The following is a 17,023-nucleotide window of genomic DNA, read 5'->3' as shown; positions in this document are numbered from 1 at the left end:
ACACTATAGGTCATCTGATGGTGCTGCACTCTGAACTAGCACTACTTTAGAATTTAATTGGTCTGTTGCTCCACCACTTTGGCTTTGGTCCAGGATGAGATATCTATACAACCATTGGAGGGTTGTCGTGTCTTTTTCTGTGGTGCCACCGTGAGATTGGCATTTGTAGTTCAGAGTGTAATGTGTGGACAAGTACTAGATGGATTGCCATGAAGCTTTGTTCAGACATTCATGTGCTCGTCAGGATGAATTTTAATAACTCTGATTACTTCTTAGCATGCTAACAAACTAAACTGAAATGGTGAATATGATAAATATTATAGCTCCTAAATTCAGCATGTTAACACTGTCATTGCAAGCATGTAGCATGCTGACTTTAGCATTTAGCTCCAAGCACTGCTGTGCGTAAGTACAGCCTCACAGAGCTGCTAGCATGGCTGTAGACTTTTAATCTTGTTTATTGGGTTATTTTTTCGGTGTTTCCACCTTCATACTGACAATGGAGATTGACAGGGCCATGGGGAGAGAGAAATCATGCAACAGAGGTCTCTAGCCGGAATCAAACCAGGCACACTGCGATTACAGTATGTGTCTCTTAAACCATCTTTAAAGTAATTTCATCACTCTTTGCAGTGTCTTTCATCATCAAAACCAAAAAGTACAATGCAAGAATAATTATGCAATAATTAGAATAATTAAATATTAATTAAATTCATTAAGGGCTTTATATAAACTATTCATTTACAAATAAGAGGGAAAAGTGACAAAAAAAAAAAAAACAATTTCATACTAATTCACTCTGTAGTTGTCTCTATCCTCTTTGTTGCACTGCTAAATTGTTTCCCATCCCTTCACTGCCTTCATTTTACACCTCAGAACAACATTTAGTCAAAGTTGGATACCATCATCTACTGACAGGTCACACATCTCAGAAACTCATGATCTATCTCCGTCTCTGTGATGGTCATCGACAGTGTCAGTTTGCAACACTTTACAATCCAAACACAAGGAGACAGAGAGAGAGGGCGACAGAGAGAGAGAGAGAGAGAGAGCAAAGAAGAACCAAGACATGGAGGGAGAGTGAGAGAATAAATATAGCAGTATATCAAATATCCCTTAATGAGAAGCTCTCCACCCTAAGCGCAGCAAAATACATACTTGTCATAAAACAAATATGCCATCTTGAATTAAATGAAAACATTATCATAGAGCGTGTGCATAAACAAACATTTCTACAGTTTTCCCTCGATACTAATTCTCTCTCAATGACGCCGCATTCGCCATTCGGCATATTGTGTGACAGACACATGGTTTTGTGGTGTGGAAAATGGCTTTTCAGCGTGTCATCATTAATAATTCACTTATGACAAACAGCTCTGACATTTACACTGCGCTTGATGTCTGTCTGACACTGACAGGGAGAAAATAATGAGGGAGAAGGAGACTGATACAGGGACAGACAGATTCTCTCTCAGCTGTGTCCTGATGAAATGAGAAAGGGTCAGGCCTAATAAAGTCTCAAACCTTCAGTAGTAAAACATCAATGGAAGAAGCTGTGATAACCTTTATAGAAATCATATACTGACCTTGAATTGAGCTTAAGTGAGTTACAGTACCTCTGAGAACATTGAGGGAGGGTAAATCAAACTGAATGTGGCATAACATTAACGCAGGAGTGCAGGTGGGCACTTTAAGCACATCTAGTGAAATTGGTATGAATGAGCAAAGAGGTCTCCATTACATTTTGACTGCATGGCTTGCTGTCCAATTACGCTTCTGTTTGAAACATCAATCATACACTCACTTGGTTTTTGAGAGGCGAATGGGAATAAGAACATGTGAATGAACTGCGTCCCTCCCTGTGTCGTCCCTTGTGTATTTCCGTCTGACTCGCAGCTCAACAGGTTGAGAACGAACCGACGTGTGAGGTCTTCTGGGGGCAGCAGAGTGTAGACGCTCTTTCAGAGCTAATGGTTTGTGGGCAGACAAACACTGAGAGAAGCAAACACATTGAAACCAGAGGTGGTGTCACTGTTTCCCTGACTAGACTATTGCTTCTCCAACCCCAAAGAGCAGCTTCACATAACACTTGAGTTTTATCATAGATGTAGACAAACATAAAAGCAACAAATTGCATGGCTCTAATTGTGCAGACATTTTCTCTTTGAAAAACAGTTCAGACAGGGGAAGAGGACACAGAGGTATAGCTTTTCTAAAAACAGTGTGTCTGTATTGGATTAAAAAAAAAACTTCTTCATGAAAGATAAAAAAAAAGAAAGCAAAAAGCAGGACAGATAACAGGATACTATTAGAATTAAACTTTGAAGTGCTGTAAACTGTGTTTCTGGGGATTTTTAACGTGGTTTGAAAACATCTTGTATCACTTACGCTGCTTGCCTGAAACATGTAATATTATTGTGTATTCTGCACCTTACAGACATAGCCAAATCAGTTTTCACGTTGAATATCAGCAAGTATCTTAATAGGTTTATAACAAAATGACCCATTCATGTAATTATGGGTGAAATATTTATGTAATAAGACAAACATGAGTTTACAGCTATGCCAGCAGCTCTCTGAGGCTGTACTTTGAGATAAATGCTAACAAATCTTTTAAGCATTTGTGTATTAGCATGCTAAAATTTGCTAATTCAAATTAAGCACAAACTACAACTCAGGTTAATGAGGATATAATTAGTTTTACAGGTAATTGGTCATAAACCAAAGTAGTGGACAAATTAATATTTTGAACTCATGATGGCACAGGAAGAAAAGGGAGAGGATCACCAAAATTATTTCAAGTAATCCTGAGGGGGATGAATATGTATATCAGATTTCATGGCAATCCATCTTGCTGAGACATTTCACTCAAAACCACAAATGTCAACCTCATGAGATCATCAAATTCAGTAGGATTCATCCACTGAGGACCATGAATGTCTTTACAAAATTTTGATGTCAGTCCATCTATAAGTTAACACTCTGGACCAAAGTAGTACAGACTGAAATACTGATCGACAGACTGACATTGCTAAAAACAAGATGTTTGGTTATGGCCTAGCAGCACTCAGAATGCTTCACGCAGACTTCAACTAAAACAGAAACCAACAACTGAAAAGCAAAGCATCTCCCTGTTCTTTGTACTGGTGGATAAATAATGAGGCTTGTGCTTGGTGTGTAAAGAATCAAAACACTGACACTACTGTAAACAGGCAATCTTCCAACTGCAGCTGTGAGCAATGAAGTCAGGCTGACACTTTATGGATAGCCAGAAGCGCAGCCAGTGTGTTCCAATCAGGTTGTGATCAGAAGAAATAAGGATCACACACAGTGTGTCCAACTCTGTAAACACCCCATGCCGGGAATAGAACGAACACAGATGAGACGCACAGCCCTGCACAGATAACCGCTGATAACACTAAGCACGTTCAAAGCTATACACACCAAACACACGCAAACGCACACACACACGCACGCCACACACACACACACACACACACACACAGTTGATACAGCAATGATGTTTTGTTGGTGTCCTCATCTTTCATCTGTAACCACTGAGGCCTGCAGCATTTCCAGAATACATCACCTTTAAAGTATTACATGAATTGTTGATTTGGCATCCCTCAATATGTCTTCAGTGTGCACATTTTTGTACGCGTGCATGTGTGTGTTGCCTGCATGGTAGCCAAGGAACGATGACAACACATCGACAGTATGTCAGGTCATGAAAAAATGAGAAATTCCTTTGATGAGTGTGAATGCCGAGTATGTATGAATGATTCAACTCAAAATGTGGTGTCATATTTTTTCTAAAAACCTGAATGCAGCTCTGATGTGAAGCAGACAAATCTGAGCACAGAAATGATTGAGTAGTTTCTACTTTAACTGGTAGAAATCAGTGGTTTTTGCCGTGCAAGGATAATGATTTCCTTTGGAAAAGAGCCATGTTGAAAAGGGTTTAATGATGGTCCTATAGCTGGTTCCACCTCAAATCAAGAACTCAGACTAAAGCCAAATTAGCAAATTTAAACAAACTACTAATGAAAGAGAATGCATTTTATTCTCTTTAGACCGACTTTTTGCATTGTCCAAGTCATTGTCCAAGGACATACAGTTTGAGTTTACACGCCTTGTGCTTTACCCAGTGCTTTTAGAAAAAAATTTAAGCAAAAATGTGAACAAACCTTTTTTGTTTGTGAGGGAGAAAGGAAACGACATGAAGATGCTTTAGTAATTACTGTCCAATTCAATTGCCCAGAGACTGTGAAGCGCTGCCATTATATCGTCACGGCACTCAGCCACTTCAGTCTCATTCATCCTGCATCCCTTTACTGTAAATGTGTGCCGGCAGAGTTGAGGAGTGTGTGAAAGCCCCCAGACAGAAGAGTTATTCAGAGCAGAAAAAAGATGGCAAACACAGAAGTGCAGGTGTGACATTGGACCCAGATGAATGGAAATCAAAGCAAATCAAGGAACCAATTCAAGACTCCACATTAGGCCTACTCCCAGTATACACCCACAATGTCATGAAATGACTACTAGTCGTTCACAGAATACATTATAAGTCATCTTGTGGTAGACTCTTATTCAATGTGCTGTCACTTGGAAACTGGCCTTGAGCTTGCCACTTTTTCAGAATTCTGCCCCTGGTTCAGTTTTCAAGTTCAGCTTAATGACTCATGGATTTAGCATATGCTGCCACTAGTTTAACAACTCTTACTGCCTTGAATCTCTGGCTTGCAACATTTTAATTAACCGCTACTACCACAGAGCCAGCAGCTGCTCTTTTACTGCTTCTCTCTTCACTTCCGTGAGACCATTCTAAAAATTAGACATCTGTCCTGCAACATCTGACATGACTGATGAGCTGAAGACCCTGCTCTGATGCTTAGGGTCTGTCTTGAGCAGTAGTTGAAAGTAACCGCGTACATTTTCTGAAGGATAAAGTACAATGTTGAGATACTTCTCCAATATTTGGGTGATTCCGTTTATACTTCTATTCCACTACATTTCAGAGAGAAATATTGTACTTTTTACTCCAATACATTTATCACATTTATCAGACTACCATAGTTACTAGTTATTTTATAGATTAAGATTTTAATTAAGAAAAATGTATAAGTTTAAAAATACTATGCATTATTGAGGATTAAACTAGTGGTTCTGATTTTGTTTTGGCTTGTGAAGCCATACAAAAAAGACGTCTAGTTGGGCCCCTTATCACATTTCAGATTTGTAAGAGCTATGACGCCGTTCCACATAACAGTGATTTCCCCTCTAAACTTCTCTTCTTCTTTAAAGACTTGTTTGCGGCCCAAAGAGGTGAAATTATCCAATATTTTACAAAGAATCTAAGGCTGTATGGGAAAATATTGTAAAACCCACAGCACTTAATTCAAAAAATCTAGTTGAGATACTAATCACACACACACACACACACACACACACACACGCATCTATAAATACACTCACAAAAATACAAAACACTGACCAACTCCTAATAAAAGCAGAACAAGATGCCAGGATTAGAGAGTTAATTGCTTCATTTACAAAGCAATGTTTTATGTTTCGACATGTTTTTCAAGTAGAGCTCTGTTAACGACATACAAATCTTTCAGAAGATCCCACAGGAAGCAGATAAAAAACAAGACTAAAAACAAAGTCAGAACCTCATAGAAGTTGGATTGCTCATTACCATCCTCAATACAAAGGTCCCGAGGGAAAGCAACACACTGACAATTTTGTTTGGGGCCTAAAAATTTGCAGTCTGACCTCAGAATGGCACTACAGACCAGTTAATGGAAACAACAGACACAAAAGGGGTCTTCCGCTGGGGAGCATGAATACACTCAGCAAATTAATCGCAATCAGACCACGGTTCTGTGTTTAATTATGCAGATTCATATGTGCAAGTAGAAATTTCAGTGTGGGACACAAGGCCACTAAAGTTGAGAGAGTTCATCCTCCGTGGACCATGAATATCCACAGCAAATTTCACATGCAACACTGATTATTTGGCCCAGGGTTGTGTTAGAGGGAGGTTATGTAATTGCCAAATTATGATCATACTCTGTGAGTATGAAAGCATTTTTCATGACATTATGGGAAATTTGGCATCAAATATCAAGGAATTAATAAAATATTTAAAAAAAAAAAAAGCGTTCTGTGAGACATGAATATCAAAAGAAAATTTCATGTTAATCTGGTCATTACTTTTCAAGACATTTCATTATGAAAAAAAAGTATGCCAATTTGACCTGATGGTGGGTCAGTGGATCATCACAGTTTTAGGAGTAGTTCTCTTGGGATGGCAAATATCGATCTCAAATTTCATGGAAATCTGGCTAGCACATGTTTGCGATATCTTGCTACAGACCAACAAAGTCCAGGGGACAAACTGAGTGATGAACCCGATGATATAGCCATGCTTGGGCTCTGCCAATAGCTGGGCATAAACTCACATAAGCTTTTTTTTCCCCATATAATATTGCTCCCACTTTGTCTGAATTCAAACTAATTTTCTTTGAAAAACAAAAGCTGGTGCATCTCATTTTCCACCCTCCTGTCAAGTGGCTGTGGGTTTGCTGTTAAGTGGCCTTGAGAGGTGGATGTTCATGGTTGTAACACACCCTGACTCACTCTGGTCATTGTTCTCTTGGCAGCAGAAGTGTAGATCTGTCATGCGGTATTGTAGTAATTATATCAGGCAGGGCAAAGAGTAATTATCTAGTCCGTGACAGTGCATCACTACCTAGTGATCCAGTAATTGACCATATCAATTACCCTCACGTGGACTTAAATATCTAAGGCACACTATAGCATCAAAAGTTCTCATTCAAAATTACTTCCCTTATTTCTAATCCACATTTTGTCTCTTCCCCTGCATTTACTGTACATCATCCATCTCCTCTGCACCTCCCATCTACCCTCCCACTCTCTCTGCCGTCACGCTCCCCAAGCCTCTGTCTCTTTAGCTATGGACATAGCTCAGCATGGGATGTTGCATCCTGTACCTGGGGTGAGGAAGGGGGAGGAGGGCACAGAGGGTGCCAACACCACTAGAGGTGAGGCCTCAGCTTCAGCAGGGCAACAGAGGGGGGTGTCACTGCTTTAATCAACTAGAAATTCCACAGCACCGCAGGGCAGGAAGCCAGTAAATACATACACACACACACACATTTACACAAGGAATCTCACTTTCACAAAGACACATACACGTGGTATGAACATGTGAATGAGTATATGGTAAACACACACACACACACACACACACACACACACCCACCCTCATAAATACAAAATAAACTAGTGTTGACTGAATGAGCATTACACTAACACTTCAACTGTTATCTATAAGTTTTCGCTGAGCTGAAAATTCAAAATCCTGCTGAATGTCCTCAGTATATTAAGAATTTTCTCTAAACCCATCACAAATTATGATTGAGATGACAAAGTCAAACAAACAGTGGCTGCTTTGAAACTGTTATAGCAATCACTCAGACCTAGACACTTTTTTTTTTTAAATAAATTCAACTGAAGTATGCAAACTTACACTAAAATTTTGACATTTTGGAAAATATTTGCTCACTGTGGGAAAGTTAGATGAGAAGATTGATACCAGTCTCATGTCTGTACAGTAAATATGAACCTACAGCTTGCAGCTGGTTAACTTGGGTTAGCATAAAGACTGGAAACAGTGGGAAACAAATAGTCTGGCTCTGTGCTCTGTCCAAAGGTCATGAAATCCACTTCCAGCACTGATAAAATAAAATAAAAAATAAATAAAATAATAATAATAATAATAATAATAAAAATATTAATAATTTAAAACAAAGACCATTTTCCTTTTTACGGGCTTATGTGTCAGATTGTGTGCTAAAATATTTCTAAGCTGGAAGCAGTAAATTCCTGGAATCTCATTCACAGCCAAGAAGTAGGATTTACACTTTGGTTTTTGTATTAATTAAAGACACAAGATATAGCATGTTAATTAGTGAGCTTTAGAGGTGCCGGCAGGCAGATTTTTCTTATTGTTAGACAGAGCAAGGTTAGCTTTTTCCCCCTATTTCCAGTCTTGATGCTAATCTAATTGCCTGCTAGCTGTATACAGACATGAGAATCTATCTAATCAATCCTTCCAACAGAAATTAAATAAGTGTATGTCTCAAAATTCCAAACTATTCCTTTAAGCCCGCAATCATACTCACCAAACACTGTTGTGAACATACACAAACACATACACTGAATATTTCTGACCAGCTCTACAAGCTACAAATTCCTGTCAACACATACTGCTTATCTTAGTAAAATTAGTGAAAATGTTTCTGTATTACTTGCATGTTCCTTTTCTCATTGTACCCTAAAGAGAGAAATCTGAAGTTAGGCTTTAACAATAGTTTTGAATGTATTTTTATTGGAATGATTCTATACTTCGAACTGAATCATGAGAAAATTTACTCTATCACAATATAATGTCTAAAGACATGTTATCATTAGAATACACAAATGAAGTGTTACCCAGTGTGTGGCCACAAAAAAAATAAAAGTCAATTTAAGTTGCATGCTCATAGATTTGCCCTGTTTGTCAAAATAAAATTTGGTCAATTGTACACTGACTTCTCTGCATACAAGGGGTGACAATAGAAACTAGAATAAAAAAAACAGGACTCATCTACAGTACATTAGATCTGCTGTATATCATCTGTATCTTTTTATTTCTAGTCACTAATATGCTGGATACTGAATTTTGTCACTGTCACAATTCGTCTCTGGGCTCACTTGTGCCCTCCAGTACAGTCATCTGTCATACTCCATCAGCCCACCAGATGTCCCTGGACTTTCTTCCTGTCTTCATACCCACCTGCTCACCTGTTTCTTATGTTCAATCACCTGAGCGTCCATGTCCACTCACACACCTGTTCCCAGTTTCCTCGTCACCCCAGCCAGTATTTAAAGCTGCCATTGCCACCAGCTCCTAGCTGGATTGTCCATGTATGTTTTCCTATGTGCCTACTACTTGTGTTTAGTTACCCGTACCTGCCTGCCTGTCCACCCGTCTCTAAGCCTGTTTTCATCTATTAAAACAACTTTACTGCATCAGCCTGTCTTTGTGTCTGCGTTTGGGTCCTTCCTGCCTCTGCTGCCTCCATCAGCTGTGACAGTCACAGTGAAATAAAATAAAACTGGGAAACAAAACATAGAAACTAATTGTACTCTAAAAACAATTCTAAAAAATCTCTATAAATGTACAACATCTATGATGTTTGTTTAGTACTATTTCAATAGAAAGCAAATGTTATATTTAAAAATGTTCAAGATATTATTGTATGCAGCTGTGCTGCTGTACTGTTTCTCAACTCTGAGTAAATACTATGAGTAAATCTGAACTCTATACTTCAGAGTACCTCATTTCAGGAAAAAAACACCCTAAACAAAACTTTGGAGATACATAGACTATATTTAGGATAAAGCCCAGGGTAATTTAGAAGGTAAAAGAGAGAGAAAGCGAGTCAGGGTTCTGTATTTATATCAGCCTCATACTTACTCCCACTCCTTGCGTCGTGCCTGTGGTGTGCTATGTATCTTATGAGCCTGGTGGGCTTTGACAATGTCCCTCTGCTCGATCAGGCCACCCCGGCGTCTCTTGATCACATTGGGACTGATCGCCAAATCTCCATCCACCCCCAAAATCCTCCCACCAACGTCGAAAGTCGAGGCCACATCAAGAGAAAGGCCCAGGCGGTTTGGGTGCAGAGGGGGAGCATGGCCAGACATGTGTGGGAAGTAGAGGATGTCGTAGCTGGTTGAGAGACTTTGGGGTTCCAGGAGAGAGTGGGACTCAGAATACAGGCTGGGCCCTCTGTCCAGTCCTGCACGATGCTTTTGCCAGCTCTCATCCGCTGGGGACGGGTGGAGGATGTGGTGCCTTGGGGTGCTGCTATCGCACATCGCCCCCATGCGCAGATCCAGACCACCCACTGGACATTCTGACTCTTCTGGGGGTCTAGGTAGTCCCAAAGCATTGTGGTCCCCTGTCAGAGACTGAGAGCTGACCGAACAGGAGCCCAGTTCCAGCATGGTGGAAAGTCTGCCTGGGATCTCAGCATAGTGCTGCAGGAAAGAGAGACACATATTATTAATGAGAAAACCTTAATTGACATCAAACATTCACCAAACAGGTTAATTTGCCTGAATTTTTTATTCAATGTAATTGAAAAAAAGATTCCCTTTAACAGAGGCTGTACAGACCAGGAATGTAAACAAATATGAATACATAATTCTGATATGAACAGGTAATGTGCTTAAGTGCAAACAGCATTTCAACTGGCAACTTAAAAGTACACAGACAACTGATGAACTGAAATGAGGGACTGTCCCAAAAGTGCAAATAGCTAAAAGAGCTTATCAGATTTTTGTAAATAGTTATCTACATATATAGCTATATATACACATATACATATACATACATACACACACACACACACACACACACACACACACACACACACACACACACACATCTACATGCATACATACATACCACACACACATGCATATATTTATATATCTGCTGATATATCAATATCTGATATATCTGATATTTTTTACTACCTAAAATTGGTATTGGCATCAGCCAATACATCCTATTGCTGACATGCTTCAAAAACTGCTCTTGTCCTAGCTCTATAAAGCCTTCATTGTTTTAGTTAGCTGAACCATAGATTCTTACAGTCCCTCTGAGATGAAAAGTCTTAGCTTGTGAGGTGAAGATACTGACCATTAAAAAGATGTGTGTTTTTTAGAGCAGATAAGATGAAAGGATGACAGCTATTCTGCTGTCTTAAAACTCATCAGACTGCTTAAGCACCCTGAGAGCCATTAGTTAGACTGCTGTCAATAAGTGGACACACTGCTATGAACGAGGCACGAATGATCTGAGACACACGGAACGAACACACTGCTTGATTTGCTGACATCTTGGTGGTTCTGAGGAGGATGAAGCCCCGAGAAAAACCAGAAGCCTCTGGGTGAGGAATGAACGAAAGGTGGCAAAACTACGTAAAATTATGTAAGTTAATCATCAAACAATAATCTTTTCCTAAGGCAAGGATGACTGTCTCAACTCGTTACAGCTAATGGAAGTGAGCCATCCGGTAACAGTGCTGGTGTAACTGTTGAACTATGAAGCTGAACTGTGATTTACCAAGTCCCACATTAAAGTCTCTCCTGTACTTTATTGTTTTGGTAACTTTATTGTTTTTGGCCACTCCTTTCATTGTCTTGTCTTAAGCAAAAGGCTCCAAGAACCAACTGTACGCTAGCAACTCAGCACCAAACAGAGGACAGTCCAGGTTAGCGGCTAGCTGGTGAACCTATTAGCAGCTGAAGAGCCAGATATTCCTCTCAGGAGTTGGAGGAGACAAATACAGAGCTAGACAGAGAGACAATGTTGGACTAACATTTGTCAGGTGACGAAAAACAACACTCAGAATTAACGCTAATTCTGCGCACTGCATGCGTAAATAAGCCAGAGTTAGCTAGTACATTCACCACCACAACAACTTTAAAAGGCAACAAAAAGTCAATGTTGTATTTAAAGCTTTTTGTGCTGCCCCCAAGTGGTCAAAAAAAGAAATAGATAAAATAAATGAATGTAAGTCTGAGCAAAATTCACTCACTTTAGCCACAAAAATAATATATCTGCTGTTTTGCAAATTTATGATTGCCTTACAATGCAGTCAAAAATTATAATTAGCAGAAATATTATGCAAAATACTTGATCATTGCCAGTGAAGCTTTCAGTCCCAAATCTCATCTTGCAGGGAAATAGCATACTTTAAGGCTTTTTCCCAGCTATTCTCTGTGCTAATTTCATTGCTCATATGCATAACTAGAGACACACAAACAATGAGACAGTCAGACAGTGGTGGCTACAACTGCATGTTCAATGCTTAGATCGCTGCCAAACTGCAGCAAGAAGAGCACTCCTGACTACTACACCTCTGACACTTCTATTAAAATACAAAATAACAGAGAGGAACAGATGAAGAAACAAATTGATGGCCCTCTGAAACTCAAATTACTGCACTTACTGATTGGAATGACCGAACCGACCAGAAAACGACAAATTACAAATCAGTTCTAAAAAAAAAAAGAAAAACATACTTTTCTAGTTGTTCTTTTTAAGGAAAACAATCAGTGATGTTTCTATAGTATCTGGTTGACCATGCCCATTATCTCTGACACCTTAAATTTATTGCTCTCTGGGGGGTTAATGGTGTATAATGACAACGCTGCAGTGCTAGAAACCAGAGAGCAATGGGATCATAGGCAAAGTGGCTTTAATTGTGGCTGCTTAATGAATGTGAGCTGAGCTTCCAACAGAGACAGAAAATGCCTGGTGCTGCTGAGTCCTGCCCTATTCCTTCTCTCCCCCAGCTGAAATTAGTGCTCCAAAATGATGTGCATAGAATGAGCCTCAATTTACAGAAGGCCAGTGAATTATATAGATATTAATATATATGTAGGTTTTTATTACCTACTTATCCATACAATTTTCCCATTGTGTGGTTCCTGGCAGGAGAAGCTCTGTCTGAGAAATGGCAGGGGAACTTGAATTGATCCAATGCTTCCTGGATACATTTTGCAAATTATATTTTCAAACTGGCTGCATGGGAATGCCAACACAATTAGCTGAAATATTGGGATATTTGTGTTCAGACAGTTGGATCTGGCTATGCAGCATCAGACACATGAACAGGAAAATACAACAAAGACAAAATAAATTGACCCCGAAAGGGTGCCATATTTTTGATCAGTAGAAACAAAATAGGCTGGTGCAAAAATTTAAACCCCAAAACCTATTTGCCAGACTTGAAAGATAAAAGTAGTCCTTTTTTTTTTTTTTTTTTTAGACAAATGCTTACTAAAGAGTTGAAAGACAAATAGGCCTCTTCCACAATCACTGATTTTCTCAAGAAAATATATATGAAAATAAACACTGATGTGATATTACCACAAGCAAAGTGTTACTCTCTAAGTCGCTCCAGATGTTATCAGCAAACAATGAGTGCACTTTGCTCATCCATGGTGCATTTATGTAAACGCCATTTAGATTTTGGTTATCATACATACCTGCGTAACTGACAGTGTATTCAATATTGAGGCGCTTAAGTCCCCTTGTTTGTGGTCATCTCTCTGTGAGATCAGTACAGCGAGATTCAAAAAAAAGACAGAAAAATATTCTGAATGTGATTGTCTTTTGTCTTCACAGTAAATATTGAGTTTTTGAAGGAAAAGTTCAATGTTTTGGGAAATACGCTTATTCACTTTCCTCCCAAGAGATAGATGAGAAGTTTGATACCATGCTCATATCTGTTTGTTAAATATGACGCTACAGTCAGCAGCCTGTTAGCTTAGCTTAGCACAAACACTGGAAACGGGGAAAAAGCCATGTCACTGGTTATATCATTAGAAAAGATACAGGCTTAAATTTTATGAAACTTTTATGTGTAATTCCACTCCCATGTATGATCACAACCATTACTACAGACCATTACTACAAACCCATAGTGCCAGCCCAACAACAGACCTCGACCACAAAGCTCTAAAAAACACCCACACTGCAATGTACAGACTAAAACATCAAAGGGCGGCTGCTTGGCTCCTCACAATTAGGAAAAAAAAACCATACTGCCAAGTAGTGGTTTGATAAAATTCTCCCAATTAGCTTTTAAGAGGTAGGGTTGTTGACTAGATTTGGTCAATTAGCTTTCAGACTGCCATTATCTCAAATCACAAACATCTAATGTGTCACTCACAGCTGAGTGTGGTGTGGTGACTTCTCAGTCATTTACGGTCAGATTACAGGAGCCAAAAGAATATGAGCCTTGATGAAAACTGAATCACAATAGTAGAGGGGCCAAATTCTTTGTATGCTTTCTGTTGGACAGCCAGGTGTCTGCAAGGTTACTAATGAGGAGTGAAGGAGAGGCTCAGACAGGCGAGGAACCTGCTCACACCTGCTACCCCCAACGGCCCACACAACTGCCTGATTACACATTATGTTTCACCACATCCTCCCCTCAACCTGGGTGTCAACCCAGCAAGTGGCCAAACATGTGTCAGGAAGTGTTATGTCACCTGAACCTACTCTAATCGGCAATGTGTTTGAAAAGGAAGTCAGGTGTAAAATTTCAGGCAGCTGAAAATAACCATCTTGTTTGTAGCAAGGTGCAGGAGATTGCTATGAAATTTTGAGGATGGCTTTACAGGTGCGAAGGGGGAATCAAGGAAATACATTTCATGCCAGAAAACTAATCACTTCTTATCACATTACAGGCCATATGGAAGGCTATGTCAATAATATGGCAGGTTAAAACACATACTACAAATAAAGGTGTAATTGACTGTATGAGAAATCTTTCTTTGTGTGATGCATCTAGAGTCAAGAGGAACATACAGCAAGACCAAAACCCTTAGGAGTTATTCATCACAATGCAGTGGGAACAGACTGCACAGAACAATATTCTGTACACGCATAGGACTCAACTATGTCAAAGCTGTAGTATTTCTTCAATTCATTCATTTTTGGCACCACTGTATGCTGTGGGTTAGCTTTGTTTGCCAGCTCAGTCAAAAATTAATGAACACTGACACTTGTAAATACTGTAGTAGCCTGGGACATACAGTATATGAATGTGTTAGTATCCTCTCAATGAGCAGTCTAATTTTCTGTAGCTGAGCTTGCCTCCAACTTTGAGCAGTGACTCTCTAAAATGCAGCCACTGCATATTAATTTTCTGTATTTGGCAGAGTGCAATAGGCAGTGCCAGCAGCAAATAGTAAATTTAAAACTTATGCACTGTGGAGCATTTGAATGGGCAAACACAACCAGCAGACAGGAAATGTATGGAGTGTGATAGGCACGATGTGCATTATATTACACTTTTCTGGATGTAGCATCAAAGATCGGGAAACAGAGAAAAAAAAAGGCAAAAAGCACACAAGACTTAAGGCTTATAAAGCAAGTTTTTGGATCACTTATTTAGACAAGTTTCTGCGAATGGGAACAAATGTCCATGTAAGAAGGAAACAGCATCATGTTAAGCTCCTTATATTCTACACGGGCTACATTACAATAAGTTATGATCTCATTATATTTATCCTCTGACCATCAAACACTCTTTCAAAACTTATGCTACTAATTCACACTTCAAGTTTTCCCGTTAAGTATCTACAAAAGGGCACCCCCTCCCACTGAAACAAGGATAAATGATACAAAGATAATAAGTAAATCCGCAAAACTTTCTATTCCACCCAACAGCCGTGTCCCTCTGCTTATATCGTTGTCTCTATATTATTACTACATCCCCTCTTTATCTGGAATTGTATGTATTTAATGACACAGATAGTTTTTTTTAAACACACCCTACACATTTTCTGTGCAAATGTAACAACTTCTGTTGATGTCTTAATGTAAATACTATGCTCATCCTGCATGTACAAAGTGAATTTCCCTTAGTTTCTTTCTTATTCTCTGTTTTTGACACAATTTTATCTCAAATATATACATGTATATACACAGTTTCATATATACATTTTCATATTTCATGTTTTTTATTTCATGCTTCATTTTTCTTTTTCTATCCTGCATACAACGTGCACACATATTTCCATACTTTTCACTCATATATCCCCACTTAATACTAATTGCGTGTAGAGTGTACAGTGCTGTACTGTACTTGCTCTTCATTTAATGCATCCATTTACTTTAATTTTATTTTTATTCCACCATTCTTCACTGTATCCTGCTCCTATGACATTCTATGCTGCAGTAATAACAACCGACTTTCCCTGCAGGGTTTATTAAAGTTTCATATTATCGTTATTTAACTATCGTGCCATAAACACTGAATAACGTCAGAGTTTACAGATCAATTGGTTGGAAGCCTGAGTAACAGACATTTGACAGCGAACATCCAGAGAAACTCTAGTTGTGGATTAGTTTTCGCTGTTTTCTTTTACAATTTGCTTTGCAGTGGAAGTGTATAACTGAGTGCTCAATTGGACCTAATAAGAAACATTATTAAACAAGACAGTATAAGTTTGAATTCATTGTATTTATAAGGTTGGTAAGTTTGTCAGCTACTGAGAGAGTCATACCCAATTTAGCAGAAAAACTAACACTCTTTGCTCTCAAATGACTCTTCATTTTTCTGCTTTGTGCTTATTTTCTTCAGTAATCCAAAAGACAGTCTGGATTTTTGTCTTCAGCTGCAGCCAGGTAGGATATGTAGACTTCAGATGATGAAAAGACGCTTCTCAAAAGGGATCATACTGCTGTTATGACCTTCCAGGAAAGACCATTAGACAACACCACTGACACATTAGATCAGTAATGATCAACACTACTAGTAGGACCACCACAATGCTGTGGTCTAATCATCAGAAGGTTGAAGTAGCCTCATGGGGAAATGCTGGAATGCCAGGAACTGTCATATGACGCATTTCCTCAGCCCTTCGATGTAATTATCAGTTTTACACATTACAATCTGATGCCTAAACTTATTTGAGGATGTAGATGTGTACAAGTAATAAAACAGAATGACAGAAAAGGAAATATCTGATGGCAGGGTAAAACCACTGCCATCGTAAAAAGCCTCAATCAATCTAGGAGTTTTGTAGTTTAGGTCTTGAACTCTGTGTAGAAATATAGGACTATTTTTCAGATAAGAAACTTTTCCAGTACTCTGCAGGAACAAGGAGGTGAAAATGTACGGTTCACATGTCCCACATGTGAAATGTCTCATAAAATATCGACGATGTTTAGATGTTTGGTGAACAGACAGGCAAAGGACTTCAACCTGATGACTATGAAATTTCTCTTAAAATTGTTCAGCGAAGTGTATTATAATCATTGTCACTGGAACCACTATGAGAAAACCCGGTGCCCTGAGTCTTGTAAAATGACCCGGTATACTTTGGTTGCTATACAACAATGCAGGGCAGTTGAACTGCA

At 39.0% G+C, this 17,023-nt stretch overlaps 1 protein-coding gene across 1 annotated transcript in view; it reads right to left on the bottom strand.

Annotated features, from left to right (window-relative positions):
- Nucleotides 1–17,023, bottom strand: part of LOC120790563 (voltage-dependent R-type calcium channel subunit alpha-1E) — a 100,424-nt gene that overhangs the window by 80,429 nt on the left and 2,972 nt on the right. The window contains exon 2 of the mRNA XM_040128225.1: nucleotides 9,548–10,113. Within this exon, the coding sequence (XP_039984159.1) occupies nucleotides 9,548–10,113 (566 nt within the window). The remainder of the gene's footprint in view (nucleotides 1–9,547; nucleotides 10,114–17,023) is intronic.

This window comes from Xiphias gladius, chromosome 6, assembly GCF_016859285.1.
Source record: "Xiphias gladius isolate SHS-SW01 ecotype Sanya breed wild chromosome 6, ASM1685928v1, whole genome shotgun sequence".
NCBI classification, from domain to species: domain Eukaryota; kingdom Metazoa; phylum Chordata; class Actinopteri; order Istiophoriformes; family Xiphiidae; genus Xiphias; species Xiphias gladius.
The sequence above is the reverse complement of the archived record's forward strand: the minus strand, read 5'-3'. Positions and strand labels throughout refer to the sequence as shown.